This window comes from Ctenopharyngodon idella, chromosome 3 (genome assembly GCF_019924925.1).
Source record: "Ctenopharyngodon idella isolate HZGC_01 chromosome 3, HZGC01, whole genome shotgun sequence".
NCBI lineage: Eukaryota > Metazoa > Chordata > Actinopteri > Cypriniformes > Xenocyprididae > Ctenopharyngodon > Ctenopharyngodon idella.
Window position 1 is genome coordinate 22,642,127 of NC_067222.1, and position 24,697 is coordinate 22,666,823.

At 38.0% G+C, this 24,697-nt stretch overlaps 1 protein-coding gene across 5 annotated transcripts in view; it reads right to left on the minus strand.

Moving 5' to 3' along the window:
• hdac5 (histone deacetylase 5) overlaps positions 1 to 24,697 on the minus strand; it is an 81,289-nt gene that overhangs the window by 26,605 nt on the left and 29,987 nt on the right. For 4 of the 5 annotated variants that reach the window (XM_051888777.1, XM_051888779.1, XM_051888776.1 and 1 more), the window contains 4 exons: positions 4,842 to 5,125; positions 4,620 to 4,764; positions 2,930 to 3,035; positions 2,542 to 2,675 (listed from right to left, as the gene is read on the minus strand). In XM_051888777.1, coding sequence (XP_051744737.1) covers positions 2,542 to 2,675; positions 2,930 to 3,035; positions 4,620 to 4,764; positions 4,842 to 5,125 — 669 coding nt within the window. Of the gene's footprint in view, positions 1 to 2,541; positions 2,676 to 2,929; positions 3,036 to 4,619; positions 4,765 to 4,841; positions 5,126 to 11,321; positions 11,849 to 24,697 lie in introns of all 5 variants that reach the window. The other variant, XM_051888778.1, reaches the window with a different exon arrangement.

Here is a 24,697-nt window from a genome sequence, read left to right on the forward strand (position 1 = left end):
ACACACACACACACAGACAGAGCTGTAGATAAAAGTTATATTTACAGTGTGCCGATTTTATCTCTTGTTGATTCCGGAGATGACGGGCCAAATTAAACTAATTGAACTAAAAAAGGATTTGAAAGAGGAAAAAAAATAAAGGAATTGGGGCAATTATCCAAACACGCCGTGTGTAATGCGGCTTGACCGAGCCCTGTGTTTTTTCTGGGCCCGTTTGTGCGTCATAGCCACACTGGGCATATAGAGCAGAAAGGACTTTAGCGCCTAATGCTATCAGTGACTTTAGTATGGATTTAATTAGATTTAAAATAAAAGTGTGAGACGAGGGGGAGGGGAGGTGATGGAAAGACACACACACACACACACACACACAATCTGAGGGCAGGTTATGTAAGGAGATGTGGTGTTGCCATAACAGTGGTAATATGGAGTAAGCGCTTCGCCCACGGTAACAGACCCGTCTGCGATTACTTTATCAGTGTGCTGAAGTCCAAGCTAGAGGGCGTGTGTGTGTGTGTCCTCCTATCCTCTGTATGGTATATGTGTGTCAGTTCTATTACAGAGAGCTTTATAAAGCAGCGTGGGTGTGACAGTTTAAAAGATAGCTGTGTGTAAAAAGCAGATAGCAGATGTGTGTGTGGGAACAAACTCACTGAATCTGTGTGGGTGGTTTGGAGTATGGCTGGTGGCTATGAGAGTGAACAGCAGATGACCGGTATGTGTGTGTGTACTCAGGTTATACTTTGAAAACATCCTCACAAATATAGTCAAACGACATCCAAGACATTTAAGGTGGTCCTCGGTATTTGAAACTCTCAAAAACAGGCCATATTGTGTTTCGTTTCAAATCTAATAATGTCAACAGGTTGTGTGAGGGTTAGATTGTGAGATACAATCTAAAAAATGCTGGGTTAAAAATGACCCAAGTTGGGTAAAAAATGGACAAACCCAGCGGTTGGGTTAAAAGTTTGAGCCAACATTCTGGGTCGTTTTATTTAACTTAACTATTGTTTAAAAATGATTATATTGCTCACTTAAAATGAACCCAAAATAGGTTGGAAATGAACATTTATTAATGTGTTTAATAAATAATATTTAAATAATAAACATTTATTAAATTGCTTATTAGTAAAAGTTCACCTTTTGATTATTACTGTTGCCTCTAGTAATTATGTGTCTGATTTTTAATTTCCAACCTATTTTGGGTTCATTTTAAGCCAGCCATACAGTATTTTAAAACAATAGATGAGTTAAATAAAACTGCCCAACAAGTTGGTCAAATATTTAACCCAACCACTGGGTCAAAACAACCCAATCACTGGGTTTGTCCATATTTAACCATATTTAAGTGTGTAAGGTATAATAAATATCATTATTTTAGTATGAAATCCATTTTGTCACTAATATAGTCTCTAAGGTGTGCGTTTATGTGTCGTTCTGCTGTTCTGATGACTCATTATGACTCACACCTGCAGACTCACTGAAGAGTCTTCAACCCTGCACACACTCTCACACACACACACACACACACACACACACCCCTTGCATCTGCTGTGATATATCTATACTGTTAAAGAATCAAAATTCTCCACACAAAAACACTGGTGACTCCATAACAGCGTCATTCATGAACACAGAAAGAAAATAATCATCTGACATTCACATACAAACAAAGTAATGTTTTATAATGCAGTGTCAATGTCGCAGCTATTACTCATTGAAACAATTAATTCAAATAACAAAAACAACTATATTTGCATTTCCCGGAGGTAATATGAAGGCTTCCAAGGCAGTGAGTGGATAGTGTTTATTGGTATAACAATCCAGAAAATGAGAAGAGAGCCAGAGGAATGGGAGACAAAGAAAAGGCGACCCAGCTGACGTCAACAGCTGAAGCGAGTGGGCCAGTATGACATCATTATTAAAAGTTAAATTCGATGAGAGATTTTCAGACATTAAATGTACAGTACCGTTCAAATGTTTGAGGTCGGTAATATTTATTTCGTGTTTTTGAAAGAAGTCTCTTATGCTCACCAAGCTGCATTTATTTGATAAAAAATATAGTACAAGCAGTAATAGTGTGAAATATTATTACAATTTAAATGAACTGTTTTCTATTTTAATATATTTTTAAACTGTAATTTATTCCTGTGATGTCAAAGCTGATTTTTCAGCATCATTACTCCAGTCTTCAGTGTCACATGATCCTTCAGAAATCATTCTGATATGATGATTTGCTGATTAAGAAACATTTATTATTATTATTAGTGTTGCCTAATATCTATGTGGAAACCACGATACATCTTTTTCAGGATTCTTCCATGAATATAATGCTTAAAAGAACAGCATTTATTTGAAATATAATTTTTTTTTGGTAACATTACAACATTACATGTCAATTTTGATCAATGCATCCTTGCTGAATAAAAGTCTTAATTTTATTTTATTTTTTTATCTTACTACCCTCAAACTATTGAACAGTAGAAAAAAATACACAGTTTATTTCATCAAAACACACACATATGCAAGAAGCCTACTCACCGGTCTTACGGAGAGGGAAGTCATCCTTGCCCTCGTAGGACCCTAACAGCGGGGGAAGTTTGTAGGAGGGCGGTGTGCCCGGTGTGTTGCTCTGTGGAGGGGAGCTCTGCTCCAGGGACGTGTGGTGAGCCCCCCTGAAAACAAACACAGGCCATTACAAAGACTCATCCATCACAATTCAACTGAGTATGAATGAGACCCATAAACTTCCAGCATAATGTTATGAACGCACTCATTTTATATCATGCAGTAGAAAAACAGAGCACACTGAACCTGTCTTTGAAATATATTAACTACATTTAAAAATATTTATTTTTAAAAAGTGGACTTTTGAGTTTACCAGCCCAGAACAAGGCTGAGCGATATGGACTAGCAAGGTTCCTCTCACCAGCACTTCTGGGGGAAGGAATGGTTGAGACCACCGGGGCCGGGTTCCTTTTTGCTCAACAGGAACTCCTGCAGCTTCAGTTTGACCTCAGTACTGGCGATGGCACCTAAGAACAAGAGTCAAAAGAACACGAGTGATGTTGGATTGGAGGAGAATGATTCTGAATCAGTTTTTGACATTTATTTTTTAAAAAATGCGAGTTTTGATCACCTCTGCAAAAGCCATCATCATGGGTTTGCCAATAGCTGCCAGTGTGTTGCTATACGGCTGCTACTGTGTTCTAGGTAGTTGCTAGGGCATTGCTATGCATTTGTTAAGGTGATCTGAGGTTGCTAACTAACCAAAGTCAAAAGAGTCCAACTCTAGTCTCTGTGATAATATGATTTCTATATATATATATATATATATATATATATATGGTTGGTGTCCCCTCCTTCAATGCAAATCTAAGAGCTTTTCTCACCCTGTTTTATTGTCCGCTAGGTGAAAAATGCACATCAAATCAAGTTTTAGGGCACCTCTGCTCAGTAAACTGCATGATTTTATGTTCATAGCACAGGACAAATAACACACTTAAAATTGGGGATTTGTTCAAGTAAAAATAGTTATAAATATGTATACAGATTACCTATTAAAATATTTTTAAAGAATCTTATGCTCATCAAGGCTGTATTTATTTGATCAAAAATACAGTAAAAATAGTAATATTGAGAAATTTAAAATAACTGGTTTCTATTTGAATATATTTTAAAATGTAATTTATTCCTGTGATTCAGCATCATTATGTCAGTGTCACGTGATCCTTCAGAAATCATTCTACTATACGGATTTGATGCTCAAGAAACATTTATTATTATCATCAACAGTTGTGCTGCTTAATGTTTTTCTGGTAAACGTGAAACATTTTTTTTTTTCAGAATATTTTGATGAATAGCAAGTTCATAAAACAGCATTTATTTGAAATAGAAATCTTTTGTAATATTATAAATGTCTTTACAGTCCTTTGTGTCCTTAAATAAATAAATAAATAAATAAATAAATAAATAAATAAATAAATGTAAAACTGAAATAAAATAAAAAAAACTACTCAACATTTCTGGGTGCGATTAATTTTTTTTATGATTATAATGACATTTGCACACTTTGTGCTTTACAGGCTAATCGTTAGCTTAGCAACTTGCTAATCAAACTCTATTGAATCAACTTTGAGAGGAGTCCCATGGGTGCTGCACATAACTGGTGGCTATGTGTGCACTTATGAGGATCCATCTCTGTTAGAATACCATGTATGCAGCTCAACAGGGTTAGAATACCATGTATGCAGCTCAACAGGTTTTGGAACAGGTCCAATATGTTAATTTTGTGGCTTAATAAATCCTAGTACTGCATTGTGTTGTTTTTAATGGTAAACAACCAAAGAGAAATAATAGAGCAATTTGTGCCTGCTGTGCATAAAGTACTTGAAGGAATATCCATGACAATGAGTAATTATAGCAGCAAACAGCGATAAACATTAGCTACGTACTGCTCAGCAAGGTGTTTACTCATTGAACTAAAAGGTGAACAGTGCATTTAAACTATGCCCTTTTTGGAAATTAGCAGCAGAAATGATGAGCGGCGACCGTGCCATGAAATGAGTTCGCTGTAGATCTATTGTATATAATAGATGGATTAATGGAGAGATGCATACTCTCTTTGCCCTTCTCTTTGTTCCGTAGCATGATCAGCTGTTGTTCCAATCTCTGCTTCTCCATCTCTTCGTGACGCTGCTGTTCCAGCTTCCTCTTCTGCTCCAGCTCCTGCTGACGCTTTGCGGCAAGGATCTCCTGCTGTTGCTGTTCAGAAGAAAATCAGAGTCAAGAATCAGAGCTCAAGGAGATGATGTGTACAGAGAGGACAGCAAGGGTCATACCTTAAGATGTTCCTGTAGCTGCACTTCATGTTGGCGTGTCAAAACCTCGTGCTGCTTCTGGAACTCTGCGAAAAGCAGCTGTTTCTGGAGCTCTTGCTGTTGTTTGAGTAAAAGCAGCTCGTGCTGAAGCTGTTTTTCTCTCAGCGCCGGGTCCACTGTGCTCAGCGCGCTCAGGCGCGGGTCTGTACGCAGGTCCACCGGGCCTCCGCTACCTCCGCCCTGATCTCCTCCGCCTCCCACCGGGCTCTGCATCCCAGATGGTAACAAAGTCTTCACGTCCACGGCTGGAAAGAGAGCGATACAGTAAATTAAAGAGTCACCTAACTACCATTAGAATTATGATAACCTGTAAAACATAAAAGGTGAAGTTTAAATTTCGGCACCACAAAATAATAAAGATCAGTTCCCAATATATGTCTTAGTATGGCATCTTCTCGATGATAATTAAAACAGCCTTTCTGTTTATCTTTTTGCAGCAGTTTTAGCTACAAATAAACAGTACAAATCAATAGTGGCATTATAGAAATTTGACTTATTTGAAGACCTCATTTTTTTTTTATAAGTTGTGACTCAACAATATATATATACATACACACACATACACACACACACTACCTGTTGCATTTTTATTTTATAATGGGTCACCTCTGCCTGGGTTCAAACATGTTCACTCAACCCCTATGCTAGTAGCACTCAAAATAGTATGTTGACACATAAACATACAATTTGTTTAAAGCACACAGTTACATAAGTAAAGGTCATGGGTGCATTTGCAATCGAGAGGGTATACTCTGTGGTTCATGTATGATGTGTCTGTAAATGTAGTGCTGACATTTGTCTGTGTCTGCCCATGTTACTGTAATCAGGTGTAATCAGGCTCAAATGTCGACAGGCCAGTTGACGTTACCATCTTTTGTATCTCAAGCCTTTTGGGAATTTATCCAACTGAGCTCGGACCAGTTTCATCCAAAAAGAAAAATACCAAAATTGTAAAATCCATGTAAAACGGCGACAGCTTCCTTTTAGGTCATTAGGTAAAAGAAACACCCAAGACCTTCCTTATGGCAGGGCACTGTACTGGTAAAGAGAGCATGTGATTATATAACCTAGAGGGGAAACCAAGGTGATGCTCTGAGGCTCGTCCTAAAAAGCAGCCCAACCAGTCACTTTCTCTCCATCTTTGATATCTCCAATAGTACCACTACCCAAGATCACTGAGCTTCCCAAAGGATCTCAGCACAAGTTTTTGGCACAACTGATGTACTAAAAAAGGCCTCGGAAAACCCAACATTCCTGTTTCCTTTTGTTTGTGTTGTAGTTGTTTTTCTTCCCTCAAATCCTCTTTTTATTTTCACTGCAGTAAGGTGGCATTAATGAGTTGCCATGGGGATAGCGATGTGTTTCCAGGCTCTTGTGCAAGTTAGCCTAAGCTCTCTAAAGGCATTCAGTCAGGGAAACGCTCCAATTAAAGGTGACCAGGTCATTGCAGCTTCCAAACATTAGTCCGAATCAAATTACTCAACTTCCAGGGCAGTGGGGAACAAAAGGAACTGAACTTGCCTCTTATGTCAAGACCAGATTTAAAATTTTCCAAGGCATATTATGGTTGGATTATTGGATTATTATGGTATGGAAAGCTCATGGGCTGCAACTCAAATCGCAAACTATACTAGACATGAAAGTATTACTCAACAAATATGGAGTAATATCTAGTAGTACATTTCTTTCAGGATTCTTTGATGAATAAAAAGCTCAAAAGATGGCACAAGCAACAAAGTCATGGGTGAAAAAAAAATATATACCTTCAAATAATCTACCCGCTTTGGATAAAAGCGTCTCACAAATGCATAAATGTAAGTGCAATGAGGATAATTAATTATTCTCAAGGTTGGTGGCATTGTCATCATCACATTTATTATCATTTTTTTTTTAAATAACTGAAAAAATAACCAATTTTGGGCAAAAAGCATGCATTATTCAAACAACAAATACTACACATGGGCATGCCTGGCATACTTTGTTCATCATACTATGATTTGTGAAGGGCTAATTTAAATCTTGCATACTATTTAGGACCAATATTTGGTGAATTGGGTAGTCAAACATTTCATTTTTCCAATAATCACTGAAACACTTTAAACCCTTGCAGTACACTAATAAACCAAGTCTTTTATGCTGACAACTGGCACATCACTTCATTGAAGGAGGTATGAAGCTATAGAGTCTTCATAGTGTCCTTGAGTCTGCAGGGACCTCAAGTGTGAGGTAGGATACCACTATGCGGGGGCCAGTCCCAGCTGAGAACACATTAACTCATATGTCACTCAGCATCTACCGTTGGCCGGGTTGCCCTCCCAGCATCGGCTAAAGTTTACCAACATGCTAATGATCCGGTTTCTTTGCTGGATGCCTGGCGGAAGCGTTCGGCTTACATGAAAATCAGATTACTCCCCCTTCATCAGTCAGGGGCTAAATATAGCTTTCCTTGTGCCCTCTGGCCGACTGACTGTGTCAAGCCTTTGACGTCAGAACTTGGCCAGCCGAGGTCGCCAGGGCTAACGCTACTGTTACTGACCAGATGAGCTTAGCATAGATTTCCCCAGATACCTTTAGTCTTCCAGGAGAAGAACAGGTATGATTCCCATGTATGAAGTTCAGCGTAGTCTGCAACAATTGGCCCAAAACGTCAGTTAAAGAAGCAGCCTGTGCAATAATAGTGGGATTACAGGTGAATTCCATGTTAAAAGACTGGGAATTGTGAAATAATAATAAGGCAATAAATTATAGATAGACTATTGCGTAGTCTACATGGGCTGCATACAAAAACAAACAATCTGCGAGAACAATGTAGTCCAGTTCACAAAAGAATGACTCTTATGAGTAGGGATATGCGAGACTAGTCAACTAAACGATACTGCTGCTACTAGTCAACATCAAACTGGCATGTAACTTGTTATACTACCTGCTATAATGGTGGCAAGAAATTTTATACCGGTTTAAATGAGAAACATTATAATTGAAACTTACTTGACAGCAAAAAAAATGTATATCTAAATTCTAACGAACTTTTAAACAGTGTATAGTTGTTCTTGCAATCATGTGCAATTCAAGTAATTTTCATACACAAGAAGCACGTTCAATCCCGGATGCGCAACAACAATACCTTGACATGCTAACTTTTGCTGGCTAACTTTAATTTGAGGAATTCTGTTCATAATAGGCTGGTGAGTTTGTACTTATTGGTCCTGCACTGCCTATTGATTCTGTTTAATTTAATAAATGCCTATGTTGTTGACTGAATGCTTAGGTTTAATTACAATGATCATAATGCAAGGCAGGCACATCTCATGTATAAAACTTATTTTTCAGCAGCATTGAGTAAGGGATTTGACTGTTTAAATCAGTGATAAAATAGGCTATTTCAAATGGATCATTTTTAACTTCCATTTAAATGTTAATGAAATTAGTCATGGTGCACATCCCTACTTATAAGCCAGTTATTTAAATGAATTACTCAAATAGACTCACAAGTTAGCGATTTGAATTGGTCTAACAAATGTAATAGTCTCCTCGCTGCAAATATTGCCTTTTGTATGTTTAATTCAAATTTATTTCGTGTCCTTTTTTTTTCTTTTTTTGCTGATACTTCCAGAGTGTACGGAAGCAATTGATAGTTGTAAAATACCAGCTTAATAAATAATCCTGAAGAATGAACATATGACTACACCTGTGACTGTGAAACTTCCCTTAAGACTTTCTATAGATGTAAAGGAATTAAAATGAAGCTCTATTAATATCGAAACTTGGTTACAGCCGTTAAATGTTTTGTTAACATGTTTGTTCACAGTCTACCGTGTACGCAGCAGCACCACAGATAAGTAATCTGTCCAAACACAACATCTATGTGACAGACTCCCACATCCCTACGGAAAACTCCTTTGAGGTGATAATTAGCAAGCACAGGGACTATTAAAGACAGCCTTCCTATCAACACTTTCCTGTCCAACAAAAGACAACGGCAATTCCGTCACAGCTAATGTCTATCCTTTTTCAAACTTCTTGTCCATTTAAAATATCACCCGCCTCCAAATTGGTAGTTACTCATCAAGGACCTGTTTTTAAGTTGAAAGGAAGAGATGAAAAACGCATGAAAGACAAAAATAGAAAAGGGGAGGTTCTCTGCGACTGGAGTCTTCGAGGAAGTCCTCAGTGAGGAGGTTGGGCAGACTGAGGGGGTTTCCAGGCAATTTCCCTCGGAGAGCTCTGACCAAAGTAGAGTCTCGACTGATTACTGTAGCGCCCACACATAGCGCACAAATACACAAACTTGCAGACTGAAACAGAATCAAGCATACAAGACAATACAATTAGCCCTTACACAAGAAAGACGCAAAACTATACAAGTTACTAATGGTGTGTGCACACCAAAAGTGAATTTAATTATTAGTAGATTACATACAAAGTCAATGCAAAGACGCGAATAGATGTGAATTTGTCTCGGGCGACGAGAATGACGCGAATGCCGTAAACGCACAATATTCGCCTCAATCATGTCTTTTCACGAAATTTGCATGACAATCAACGAAGAGCTTATTGACACATCCGGTTTGACACATCTGGTTGTATCAGAAAATGGAGGCCGTCTGCAGGCACCCTGAAGGTTCTTATTAATACAGAGACCAGACAAAAAAGTAGATGGCTTGGAGAAAAGTAAGCAAGTAAGTTGGACTACCTGGTAAGTGATGAAAATATGAGTCTGTTACTTGATTCTAGCTATGAGTTTTACATTTTGATGACAGAAAAAAATGAAGAAATTTTCTGTTTTTATTCGCACAAGTGACGCAAAAAACAAGTAATTCCGTGAGTAATTTAGAGTGAGTAACGTGATGCGAATATTCGGTTCGCTTTTGGTGCACACGCCGTAAGACTTCTTGTCCCTTGTTGGAAAATAAAACTACTTTCAATTGGGAAAGGAGAAATAAACTTCATTTAAGATATATTATGAAAATCTTAATATGAAAATCAACATTTTTAAGGGTGTTTAGGTACTTTTATTGTAAAGCAACATAAACAGCAGGGAATAGGGATCCACCGATATTAAAATTCTGGACAATAGCAATAAGCCAAGAATTATTCTCAACTAAAAAAGAATCGAATTACTTAGTAAATTCTATACTATTTTGTCTAAATAAAAATAAAACATTAAATACTAAAATTAATTGCTTTAAATGTGAATTTAGGCATCACAACATAACATACACTATGAAAAATTAATATTCATTTCGAGATTTGCTGAATGCTACATTTTATTGAATTATATAAGTGTTTTTAAAGATGTGTTAAATGACAGAAAAGGTAATCTAAATGTAAAAAGAGTATTCACAATTAAATATACCGTATTGACCAATACGATAGATTTAAAAATAGCTAATTTCGGCTGAAATAGTACCAATACAATTTTGCACACATACATGTATACCTATCTCTCCATGTGGTTCAAAGTTTTTCCAGGTTATGTATAAAAACAATGGTGATCTTGTCCCAAGGGGAAGGCCTTAAAAAGCAAAAAACATTTCTGCTGAGGCACTTACCATGTATTAAAAACGAGGTAAGAGCATTGCAACCTGACAGGATGAAAATAGAAGAGTGAGAGAGAGGTACCTCCTCATTAAAAATAAAAGAAGGTGTTGCATAAGCTATGGGTGAGGTTGGGTGAGTGAGAGAGAAGGGGACAGGAACGAGAGACGACAGACGGAGTAAAACTGGGTGATGTTATTTGGATAAAAAGCCAAGGAAGACTAATCAATGGAGTGTCTGGAAGAGGGCCAGAGAATGCTTGAGTAGCCAGATTTACCTTTCATCAGATTAAATCGTACTCCATGGATTACGCTAATCGCCTGGTGGAAGGACTAGAAATAGCTTCCTCTCACTCCGTGTCACTGGTGTTAGAGCATGGTGCCAGTGTGTGTGTATATGTGTGTGTTTATCTACACTTGATCCCCTTATGCAGCAGTTAGCTTAGTTTGTTTATAAGCAGTTAGGCAATTGTTAATCACAATTCCCAGCTCAGTTAGGTTTGAATTTGACAATAAGTCTAGAGCACACGGGATTGTTTTTCAATTGTAACACCCTAGACTGAATGTGAATGGTGTAATGTGTCAAAAGTAAAATATTTCATAATCAATGAATCTACATTGGAAGCAGCCAGTGGAAAAAATACTGAATGAATCTAAAAGATGCCAGTACATTTATTTAAAAAAAAAAAAAAATTGTATTAATAATAATAATTATTATTATTTTCTTTAATGCTGGAATGACCCTGGCCCTCTTTTAGTCACAATGAATACATACATACATACAAATTACAAAAATATATACAGTACAGTGCAAAAGTCATAGGCATGTTAGTATTTTCACAAATGGTTTTAAGCCAGTTATTTCTCTTTTGCTGTAGTGTGTCAATAGGAAATATCAGTTTACATTTCCAAACATTCCTTTTGCCATTAATTGTAATAATCCAGTGAGATTTTTGTATGCACAAGGAGTCTTGACAACAGCCGGTGCCCCACACGGAGATCCAATCTCACCATCGAGTCCATCTGGGATTACATGAAACTGAGACAGACTAAATCCAGAAGAACTGCGACAACGTCTCCAAGACGCTTGAAGAAACCCACCTCCAAAGTTACCTGAAAAACTATGCGCAAGTGTACCTAGGACAAAAACTGTTTTAAATGCAAAGGGTGGTCACACCAAATATTGATTTGATTTAGTTAATAGAAGGTAATTGATAAATAAAATCTATTTATGACATTATTTTTGAAAGCATCCTCACTTTACAGCATTTTTACACAAGTGCCTAAAACTTCTCACAGGACCGTAGCTTTGCAGGTAGGTTTCTTCAAACATCTTGGAGACATTGCCGCAGTTCTTCTGGATTTAGTCTGTTTCATCTGTTTCTTCATGTCCCAATCCCAGATGGACTCGATGATGGTGAGATCAGATCTCTGTGTGGAAGATACCGTCCTTAATGTGCATACAAAAATCTCATTGGATTATTACAATTAATGGCAAAAGGAATGTTTGGAAATGTAAACTGATATTTCCTACTGACACACTACAGCAAAAGATACAAATAACTGGCTTAAAACCATTTTTGGGGGGTGAAATACTAACGCGCCTAAGACTTTTGCACAGTACTGTATACATAAAAATTCATTTAATAAATAAATGTAAATACATTTTTTTAAATGCTTCTTTACTTGTTGGTTATTTCTCGTGTGATAGAGGATCTGTACAGGTGAAAAGCTCTGCAGACAAAAGCGGTCCATCCTCATTTCCAGCTTTGATTTGCCAGTTTCCAATAAACACTTTCCTGCACCTTTATACACAGCTCTGTACTTCCACAACCACAGAAGACAATCATCTAGAGACCCAAGCTTGCAATAGTTGGCCCATGGGAAGACGTTTATCACAATACGGAATTTTCTTCGGTCAAAAAATAAATAAGTAAATAAACAAAAAATTGAAATGTTAAAAAGAAATCATGCAGCCTTTCGCCCCTCGTCTGAGTATTGAAATAGCTGCCCCATTTCCACCATAGCAGGGGGTCTTTCCTGGCTTCAAACTCCTTCCCCTTGTCTTTCCCGCTTTCCTCTACACCTTCGCCTCCTCCTCATCCTCCCTGGCCCCCGTCCTCCCCTTCACTCCCAGAAGAGATTAAACACAAGCAGCGACAGAACACAGTCTGCCTGTGAAAAGCGCAGTTATAAATAGCCCTGGATTAATAATGCTCTGGGGGGAGTGGAGGGGGGCGAGGGGGGGATGGGGGGCACGCTGCGCTTTTAAAAGTGCGCAAATCTATTTTAGGACACTACATTTCCAGGCGGCTCTCTGTGCATCTCTGTTTCTCTCTCTTGCTGTTCCCTCTCTCCCATCTTGGATCGGCATTATAGATGTCGCTGATGAATGCGGCGTGTAGATTCTTTGCAGAGGACCCTCATGAAAAGCATGTCGTTAGCCTGTCAATAATGTCATAAAAGCTCCGCCTAGGGACTGCAAGCAAGGACAATCCATAGATGTGAACCAATGTGCAATGTGATTTAAACCAGCATCTAACCAGACAATAATCTGACAATGAGTTACAGAATCTAGCAGAAGCACTGAAACATTTTTAAGGATAACCTTCCATCCAAAAACAGTGTTTAAGTTGACATCTAACCGCTATATCCTCAGGGACGATGTCCCTCATGGCATCACAACCCAACGCTCTCCTCTCCTCTCTCCCGAAGGGCTGTCCTTTTGTTTTCAGAGCTCAGTTGAAAGAGAAACTTACAGCTGACACAATTTGCTGACACCATTTCCTGCTTTCATTCCAGCCAGGGGAGCTTTATTTTAGCAGTTAGACCAAAGCCCTGTTGTGCAGAGACAAAGAGAGATTGTGACAAAGAGGAATAGACATATAGAGAAAGAAAAAGAGTAGGGATGCTCTGATAGGGCTCAACGCTAAGGATTTTTTCTCCTGGCCCAGTCGGGCAAATGGTTCAAATTTTTACTTGCCCTGCCAAAATTTTCACTGGCACCACCACAAAAAAGTAATAAATAAATACAAATAAAACAGGCCTTATCATTTTTGTTGTTTTTGATCCATGTAACCTCAATAAAGGTCATTGCATTCTGAATACACAGATATTAATATGGAGCTGCTCCTCCCTTTGCAGCTACAACAGCTTCTACTCTTCCGGGAAAGCTTTCCACAAGATTTTGCAGTGTTTCTGTGGGAATTTTTGCCCATTCATCCAGCAGAGCATTTGTGAGGGCAAGCACTGATGTTGGATGAGAAGGCCTGGCTCGCAATCTCCGTTCCAGTTCATCCCAAAGGTGTTTGATGGGGTAGAGGTCAGGGCTCTGTGTGGGCCAGTCAAGTTCTTCCACACCAAACTCATCCAACCATGTCTTTATGGACCTTGCTTGTGTACTGGGGCACAGTCATGCTGGAATAGAAAAGGGCCTTCCCCGAACTGTTGCCACAAAGTTGGAAGCATAGCATTGTTCAAAACGCTTTTGTATGCTAAAGAATTAAGATTTCCCTTGACTGGAAGTAAGGGGTCTAGCACACCCCCTGAAAAACAGCGCCATACCATAGCTATTTTAACAGTAAAGACTCTATTCTTCAGTGTCGCATGATCCTTTAGAAATGTAATTGCTAAGAAACATTTCTTATTAATATCAATGTTGAAACAGTTGTGCTTCTTAATATTTTTTGTGGAAACTGTTAAACATTTTATTCAGGATTCAGGGACCAGATTCACGGAAATGTGCAATTCTTGAAAAAGTTCTCAAATATTTTCTTATGAACATCTTAATTTTTTTCTTAAGAAGAAAATGACAGGCTTTGGTGTTATTTGATTGAAAGGCGGCTATTGCTGAAGACTCGAAGCACCTCAAAGCCTGTCTTTGAGCGCGGCCTGTAGATTACCATAGTTATCATAATAAGCATGCAGACTATTTTCGTACGACTGGCTTGATGGTAGTTAATCACTCAGAGTCATGTTTTTAATGCACAGTGTCAAGTTAAAATGGTTATTTTAAAAAAGCCTGTCTCAAGATGCAGCGGTCTTCCTCATTCATTTGCTCTCCATCTTTCTTGTGTTCTCTCTAGAGTGAATGCGTCCTGTATCTTTGTGCGCTGCTGCTTTGCTAGTTTTAGTAAGAGTGAACGCATCATGTATACGCGCAAATGATCGATCGGTGCCACTTCAGAGTACTCGTCCTCATTCATGGTAAAGGTAAAATGTATTGTATTGTAGCAAGTGTTATGTTGTAATGCTTAATATTTGAAATAACCCAATACCTTTTGGGAATTTAAGATAAGTTGGAGGTTATCCTAACTTTAAGAAGTTATTTACAATGATTATTAAGAACATTCTTTTCAGGAATATGAATACTTCTTAAAGTATATAAGTAATAAACTTCTTAAAACTCATCTTTTTTGTTAGATGTTAGGAAATTTATTATATATATATATCCCCACAAGAGAGATATAGAAAGGAGACAAAGTAAGCAAGAGAAGCTAAGGACGCTGAGGTAGGACCTCAAGGACAGTCATTAATAAATGTGCCTGCACTTCCCTCTGTTCTGCAGAAGCGTCTCTGTTGGTAAGCTCTGGGACACAGCAGTGAATCATGGGATGTGTTTCCCCAGCACAGAAACAAACTAGGGGCTGAGAAGGTGCAGGCCTGTGATATATTAAAACAGAGACTGTACACACCAACAGCAAGAGCGAGATAAATTTGTACTATAAACCAACAATCTTCAGAACAGAAAGAAGAAAAAAAAAGAGCCTATGGTGGTATTGCCTTCAAATAAAAGCTGTCAGTGGAAACCACATGGCAATGAGCAAATAATCGCCATAAGAAAAAGTTGCAATCAATCAATTAGGACTTTAGTGCAAGGGTGATGTTTTCAGAACCGACAGGGCTGATTACTTTTCCCTTAAATGTGCTTCAGTTTTATAAATAGTTAGTGGTTTCATATTGATTTTACTGCTTTTTTGACTGAAACGAGCTCTTGCCTCCCTGGAGGAACCATTTATTATTTGAGCTCGTCAGGCGCTTTCTACCATCCCCCTGTTTTAAAGTCTATTTTGCAGAGAGCCCAGCTTACGTCATGGTTATTTTCTTTAGCAACGGTACACCAGCTACGCTTCAGAGAAACGAGCGGGAGAGATGGAAAGGCAGAGAGAGAGAAAAGCATGAATATTGCTTTCCAGAAATAGCACACAGCGACGTGCGGTAGGCTGCCCTGTCAAATCGGTTCTGCATCCTCTCCTTGTTAACGGCATATAGATGAACGAGCGCAAGAGAACTAGAAGAGAGAGAGAATCAAATGGAGTCGGTCAGATTCAGCCAGTGGTTTGGCGGCACTGAGGCCAAAACTGGAGGAAAAAAAAGAGGTGCAGGAAAGCTGGGTGATATTTACATCCTTTGGAAGGGCTTCTTGGCAGCTTAAACTTGGGGTTTGAAGCTGGTAAGGGAGAGTTACAAATAGCCAGTGTGATTTATGGGCCCCAGGAACCTCCGATGCCTTGGCAGGCCTAAAGGAGGGGTAGGCTCCCCTCGCTCTGGGAAAACAAGAAACCAGCAGTTCTTTGGTGAAAGCCCAAAAAAAGACAGTTGTAAAAAAGGGAAAGAGAGGGCTTGTGCACCACATGATGTTAGTTCATAATGACTCTTGATCCATAAGACATGTGGACGATGACGTCAATAAAAGTGGATAATGACACTGCTGGAAGTCACCAGCATTTATCGGCTAATGCATGTCGATTTGTTCACGTCACGCACGCTGAATGGTGCTATTTAGATTTTAGTGAAAGAACAGTGCTTTTTATTAGTATTGTTGGCCTTTTAATTATTTATTGGACAGCTGAGAGAAGACAGGAAATTATGGGAAAAGTAGGGCTAATGTTATCGGGATATGGCGCAAGTTTGATCACGTGCACCAAACGCCAGGCTCAATTTTTATTCCTGTTGCTTTTTACGTAGAAGATTACACATAAGGCTTTCACAACTACTTGTATTATGACTAGCTTTACTAATAGGCTAGTTAAGGCTTTTACGGCCGACAATCAATATTAAAATCATTATTAAAATTCTATACTAAAAAAATAAAAAATGTAATAAGTCAAAACAAACAAAAAAATTTTAAATTCTATGCACGAATTTTTGCTTACAACATCACAATGTACAGTATGAAAATGGATATTTTGAGATCTGCTAAAGATTACATTTAATGGTGTTCTCATTAATATTAATACTGTTATAAAGATGCAAATGTAAATGTAAAAATAGGCAGAAATAAGCATGCACAACAAAATATACAGTACAATACTGCATACGGACCAGTCAGTATTGAATATTTAATTGTGCATGCTTATTTTTAGATAACGTTTGTCATCGAACATCCACTTAAAGTTGATATTTAAAAAGACTAATATTTTAATAACTGTTAAATGTAATCTTTAGCAAATCTCTAATGTAATATTTTCATACTGCACATTATAATGTTGTGATGCATAAGTTCACTTTTAGCATCTATAATGATTGATTTTAGCTTTTAGTATTCCATTTTTAATGTATTTTTTGACAAAATAGTATTGAATTTCAATATCTGCCTTGTACCCGCATCGTTAAAGGTGCAGTGTGTAAATTTTAGCGGCATCTAGCGGTGAGGTTGTAAATTGCAACGGCTCAGCACAGTGCTCACCCCTCCCTTTCGAAACTTCTCTAAAAGTGCTACGGTGGCCGACACAAAGACAAAGATGTCGTCGTCTGAGACAGCGGATAGCCAGACAAGCAGTGAGGTTTCTTCTAACAAAGAACGGTCTCTGCTTCTAATAAACCAAACTCCGACTACTACTACTACTACAACTACTTCGTGTGTATCCAACGTAGTGACGATGCAAACTGCCTCTAAAAACACCAACGAATACAGAGATGAAACATGCTTTGTAGAGCAGTTTGTCCGTTTAGGGTTACTGTAGAAACATGCCAGTGCAAAAAGATACCACTCAAAACATAGTTATGTATATTATATTGCATTTCTGTCAATAGATCCTCCTAAATTTTACACATTGCACCTTTAACGGTAGCAGCAAAACTAGTCCTTACCAATGACAGCTGACTCTATTGTCTTTTGTAGGCATCACATGGCACTAAACTTGAGCCACCACCAACTCCATTTCCCATCACCCCCCCTTCTTCCCCATCAGCCCCCTAACAGTGTCCCATTCAACAGCACAACCTCTACCAATCATACCGTGAGCTGCGTATGCCCAACCACCATTCCTTAGGGCTCTGGTTCAAATGGGACAACCTTTCATGAGCAGGAAAAAAAGCAGAGAAGAAGATGAAGCCGCATGCAAAGCATAAACATTCAGACGATGAAATGTCATCGCTAAGTAGCAGGCTGAGTGCCGGCCACTGTTTACAGGTTCTATAAATGCACCAGCATTGACGTCAAACGCTTGCATGAGAGGAATGTTGTTTTCTGGGTAAACTTCAATGTGTGGTGCGGAATTCATCTCACACCACTTTTTAGAGAGAAGCAGAGAGGGGGTCGCAGGGTGTATTCCAACAGAAAAAAAATAAATTCCCTCAAAAAAGACATGAAATATATATTAAGGTGGTGTTATTGTTTTTCAAGTTAGTATTGATTCATTTTCAAATACTACTAGCAGTACTTTCACTGCACCAAAACTATTCTGCAAGCATTTGGGTGGGATGGGAAAAACCCTTTCAGAGCTAGAACCTTCAGAAATTATAATTTAAGTATGTCCATTTATATTAGCATTATTAATTATTACCATTGTTAATATTCATTCTAAACAGCAGATAAACAGGTGGCCCACAAAAGGGACCATCCCTGATAAAATGCCACCAACAGGGGGTTTCAATGACTTCTCTAGACTGAACTGCCTCTGGTGGATACAAAAATTCACCCCCAACATCCCAAATTCCCCCAAAAACTTTATATTCTTCTTACAAACCCTTTCACCTTTCATTTGGGTGACGGGCAATTGGGAAAGTCAGAGAAGGAACTAGATCTTTGCTTTGAATATGAGTCTCTACTCTACAGATCTCCTGAAGGGTTTGGATGGCATGTGTCGAAGAAAGCTTTTTCTTTTTCTTATGAAACTATTTCCAGTAAAGGATATTAAAAGATATCAGGAATTTACAGTCATGGGTCATTTGGCAAGAGGCAAGAGAAACAAAATGGATCTGTATCTATGTTTGAGCAGTTTTTTCAAAGCAACCATACTCGCTGCTATTTCTTATTAAGACGAGAAGGAAAATGAAGATGAGGTGGTAAACAAAGAAGTGGAAAGTCATTCTTTACTAGCAGAATATCAAATAAAGCATGACAGACAGGTCAAATGATAAGACTGTAGCTTTCCTGAAAAAAAATGTACAGTACAAGTTACTGAGAATTGAGAAATCTACACATCAATAAAAATTGAGAATCTACACATCAGACATGGTAACATATAGGATGTGGCAGCGGACAATATTAAGCAGCCAAAAAAAAGGAACCATTGTTTTCTAGCCCATTATAGGTACTGCCCATTATCAGCGCCCTGGTAGAGCTTCAGAGGCAGCGCAAATTTCTTCCACACCACTTAATTTTCCAATAAATTCAAACAAAACCCTCAAAAAATATTTTCATGAATGTGTCTTTTTGTGGTTTGACAGCTTAAAGCCTATAGGCTACATAAAAATAAAATGTATCAATATAAAATGCAATCAATTTTTCAGTTTGCACAGCTGTAATGTATCCTTATTGAATTATTTTAAATAATTATTTTATAATAATCACCTATTGACGTTCATTCTCTTGACACCTAAAATCAAGTAGTTTGTTGAAGAGAAGAATGCTATTACTTTTCTATGCAACTGGACATAGGATTATCAACAAATTATCAAATGAAGATAAAATGGCCAAAGCAAAATTACATTGGATATACACTGATGTGGCTCTTTTGACTTGCAGTAGGTCAGTAAGCAATCACCCAGAAAACACTAGAAACAACAAGAAATCAAGTGCAGACTCGTTGTAACGAATCAGACATAACCTTAAAGAAGAGGCCTCACCCCTCACCACTTTATGCATATTGTTGTCTGCAATACTTTCTTGCCTCCAGAAATATCCCCGAGCGCCATAACAGGACTCTACTATACTAAAACCCAATAATAGACGATAGTAAAATGAGACCAGAGAGATATTATTAGCTCATGTGTAGGGTACAAACAGAACAACTTGGAGTATATATATATACACATATTCTATTTCCACTCTGCTGCACAATGTCCTCAATCTGAACTGAATGCTTCCAATGTCTGCTATGATCTCCTGATACTGATCTACTAGTGAAGTACATTTTAACATGAATTATTTTCCATGTTGTTGAGTAGGCCTATCTTTTGTTAACCTAAAATAAGCTTCACCTGTCAACACCATGGACATAGCACCCAACTTTCCCTTAATGTCTGAACATGATGCATATTGTAGTCCAACACGGATTGTGATTTTTTTGCGTCATCCTCCCATTGTTATAGACGAGGCACTTTCGTAACCTGTCAAAAGAACACCTACACAGAAACAACACTGATAACTGCAACACGAAAAAAGAGCAACAGATAAACAACTGATCATTTGAATCATCCACTGAATCAACGACTGAATCACTGATTGACTGACTCATGTTTGTTTCATTTAGATCGTCTGTCAAACACGACACCAAGTGCACAGCAGTTTGAGAATAGACCTCAAAGTAGGTGTTGAAAGGTTACAGTGGGTGGAGCTAATGCATTCCCATAGTGCGTTAAAAGCTCCAGTTGTCATTTAAGACATGGGGGCGAGACCATAGGCCTGTAAACAGGCGTGGTGCTTATTATAGCACAGGGCATTGCTAGGGAGACAGTTGACTGGCTATGGTGGGAACGATACAGCTAAATTTAGAGTTCTTTATTTTGGCGACTATAAGAAGAAAGCACACTTGGTATGCAAATGAAAGTTTCAGACTAAAAGGCCCTGAAGTACACGTTACTCATGGGCTTACAAAATCAAAATTCCCCCTATTTGTTTTTAAAGCACATTGCTTGACTTACTTGTGCATTATTTATCCCAAATGACACAACTTTTTGTAAATGGATTTTCCAGATTACCAATCTCTCTTACTTTTTAAGCCTGGAACACACCAAGCCAATGCCAACAAACTAGTGGCGACAAAAGCAGACTGCGGGGTTGGCTCACGTCGGCAATGTCTGGGTACAAAGTTGCCCTGACACACCAAACCGACTCTCGACACCCGACGGCCAGCAGGTGGCAGTAGCTGAACAGCCAATCAGAATGATCAGATGGCCTGACTGACCGACAAGCTCCGACGCCGATTCAACATGTCGAATCAGCCGAAAAAAAGCCGCTGAGGACCAACTTCAGCCAACGGTGCAGAACACACTGAGAAAACTTAGTCGGCCGATGAACAAAAACTGCCCGACGGCCGACCGTTGGCTTGGTGTGTTCCGGGCTTTAGACTCTCCCCTCCAACCATGGAGCTCCTTTGCTGAGCATTAATGAAAGCATCAGTAAGAATGTGTTAAAAACTACATAATAGTACATAAATACATTATATATATATACACATTATATATGGCTACATTATAGCTGTACCATTTCCAGCTTGTTGCAAATAGCACATTTATAAACAAAAATAAAACAAAAAATAAAAATTGATCATACTTTTATGGTGTAGGCAGTGAAAATGTTATCAGTAAAAGTAAAAGTAAAAATCTGAATGACTGGCCCAACTGATAAGCCAGCAAAAAAAAAATCTATGGATAAAAATAAATGTTTAATGGCAAAGAAATACAACAGAATACCAAAGTCCAATGGGTAGCTACCATTGTACTTTATGTTTCACATTGACTTTAACACTCAGGGCCTTTTTTTTTTTTTTTTTTTTTTTTTTTGCATAACCATCTATTGGCAACATCTTCCAATGCCAAATGGCAGCATGGATTGCATGACAATTCCAGTCTGTTTGGCTAAATCCATTAGCTATTTCTGGCATATAACTCAGATGGCACGTGTATACCCAATATGCCATCCATATATGCTATCATTAATGTAGCATTGTTTGCATGTCCCATTACTTACTTACCAAAAAAAAAAAAAATATTGAAATTGTTGCTTTGGTATTTAGGGAATTTGCCATTGACCTTTATATGTGGTTTACACCAGGGAAATAAATGATATCATACCTAAAACATCTAAAGAGTGTAGGTGAACTGAGGGGACGGGGACATGTCAAAGTCAAGCCATTGATTTCTATATCAGCACCCGATTCAATGCATTTATGTAATGTTTCGGCTTCAGTGTTGACGGTTTCTGTTGCTGATTTCAAAGATACTGTTCTTTGCTTTTGTTTGAAGTGATTGACACAACACAAACTGCTATTATGGTCTACATATCTGCGACGCAGATTAAACACAGACCACAGAACAAAGCAGGTTCAAAATTGTCTGAATTTCTTTCTAAACAAACCTGTTTAATCTTAGCAGGGGTTTTCTTGCTTTATCACAAAGTCAACTGCTTAACATTTAAAAATGTTCTCTTTATTCTCTAGGACTGTTTTACAGTCACATGTTTTCAGTCAGATGAAAGCTCAGACAGGCAGCCACCAGTCGGTCATCAAATCTGCAATCCACCTAATCCATAATGATTCAGCGTGATGTTGCAAGGCATTTTCCATTACATAACGCAGGTATAATTAATTAAAAACCTCCTCAGGGAGTATCGACTTATAATGATTCGATCCCATTTCAGCAAGATCAGCTCAGCTTATCCGCTAAATTCGTCGTAACTTGCAAAATCTGCAAAGAAATGTTCCAGCACTGATGAGGGAACTCATTTGGCCTCAATCATAAAGTACTGAAGGGTGCACTTTAACTATTTTTTGACTTATGTCAGAATGTTTCTTTGTAGAGTCTGCAAATTTAAAAGCATCTGCTGGAACAAAACACATCAACACGTCAGACACCTCCCGGTTGAATATTTCACAGAATGTCTTAGAGCTATTACACTTATAATCAAACTAAGTAACCAATGTAGGATGCACAGACAGATGTCTAGACGAGTACAATAATTGTGCAAACCCTGACACTACCTATACATTGTGTTGCATAATCAGAACACATGCTGTACTTGATGTGTTACAACATATGTGGATGAGTGTCATGTTCCCTTTAGGACAATTAGACATGTCAGCACTCTATGCCACACTAGAGTTGAGGAGTAAACGACTACGACACGTGCTAAACGCCTAACATGTTTTGTTAACGGAGAAGGTTCTTCTTCTGTCTAGTCCTAGTCAAAAAATTCTCAAGGAATTGTATTGGATTTTACTCAAAATACTTTGGAACAGAGGCATCCTGGGAATTTTCTTATAGGATTCCAACAAAACACAAAACAAATACTTTTAGAAAAAATCATGGAAAAAAAAAAAAAAAAGGTTAAATTGGTTAACATTAGTTAATGCTTTAATGTTACATGAATTAACAATGGACAACATTTTTACTGCATTTATTAATCTCAGTTAATGTTAATTTATGAATGACTATTGTTCATTATTCACTGTGATTATGCTTTCAGAGTGCCGACTACATAATCACGGCATGTGCCATGACCAGTTGTGAACAACAGTCTATTTTCACAAGGGGGGGGGGAAGGGGGGGAGAGAAAAAGGAGGTAAAGGATTTTCTTTTTCTCTCTTTCAATATAAAAGCAAATGTTATGTTGGTAACACTTAACTATAAGGTTTCAGTTGTTAACATTAGTTAACTATAGTTACCATGAACTAACGATGAACAGCACTTATACAGCATTTATTAATCTAAGTTAATGTTAATTTCTACATTTACCAATACATTATTAAAATCAAAAGTTGTATATGTTAACATTAGTTAATGCTCTGTGAGCTAACATGAACATTTTTATTAACTAACATTAACAAAGGTTAATAAATGCTATAAAAATATATTGCTCATTGTTAGTTCATTTCTGAATTCAAATTTCTTGATAATTTACTCATGTCTTTCTGTCTTCAGTCGAAAAGAAATTAAGGTTTTTGAGGAAAACATTCCAGGATTTTTCTCCATATAGTGGACTTCAGTGGGGTTCACCGGGTTGAAGGTTCAAATTGCAGTTTCAGTGCAGCTGGGATCTACACGATCCCAGCCGAGGAATACGGGAAATGATCGTTCATTTTCTAAAAAATAAAAAATAAAATGTATATACTTTTTAACCACAAATGCTTATCTTGAACTGCTCTGCGATCAGCCACGCATTACGTAAACACGTTAGAAAGGTGACGCATGACGTAGGCAGAAGTACCGCGGTAGGGTGAACAACTCCATCTCATTTTCTCCTCCAACTTAAAAATCGTCCGACATCGTTGTTTTACCTTTTTTTTTTTGTAAAGGATGTTTGACTTCGTCTTTGCATGTTCGCTTTGTAGACACTGGATCTGTATTTTCACCTACGTCAGGCGTGACCTTTCTAACGCGATTACTTAATGCGTGGCGGATCGCAGAGCTAATACAACGTGAGCATTTGTGGTTAAAAAGTATATAATTTTTTTTATTTTTTTATTTTTTTTTAGAAAATGAACAATCGTTTTGCTAGACAAGACCCTTATTCCTCGTCTGGGATCGTGTAGAGCCCTTTGAAGCTGCACTGAAACTGTAATTTGGACCTTCCACCCCGTGAACCCCACTGAAGTCCACTATATGGAGAAAAATCCTGGAATGTTTTCCTCAAAAACCTTAATTACTTTTCAACTGAAGAAAGAAAGACAAACATCTTGGATGACATGGGGGTGAGTAAATTATCAGGAAATTTGAATTCAGAAGTGAAGTTTTTTTTTTTTTCTCCATTTAAACACCTATTTGCCACTTGTCTGCCACCTGATGTTACCTGATGGAGTTTGGGTTCCTTGCCGCTGTCGCCTTTGGCTTGCTTAGTTGGGGACACTTGACATTTGACTTGACATTTGATATTCAACAGTGCTTTGATCTGCCTGCATTGACACTATTCTTTAAGAGCTGCTGTGCAGCCAAATAATGTACCAGTTATCAATGTAAAGCTGCTTTGACACAATCTACATTGTAAAAAGCGCTATATAAATAAAGGTGACTTGACTTGACTTTAGGTTGACAGGACATATGACAAAGACAAAGTTGGAACATAATAATTTAAAAACAAAGTACGAATATAAAGGCTCCACTTCCAAACTCTGTATA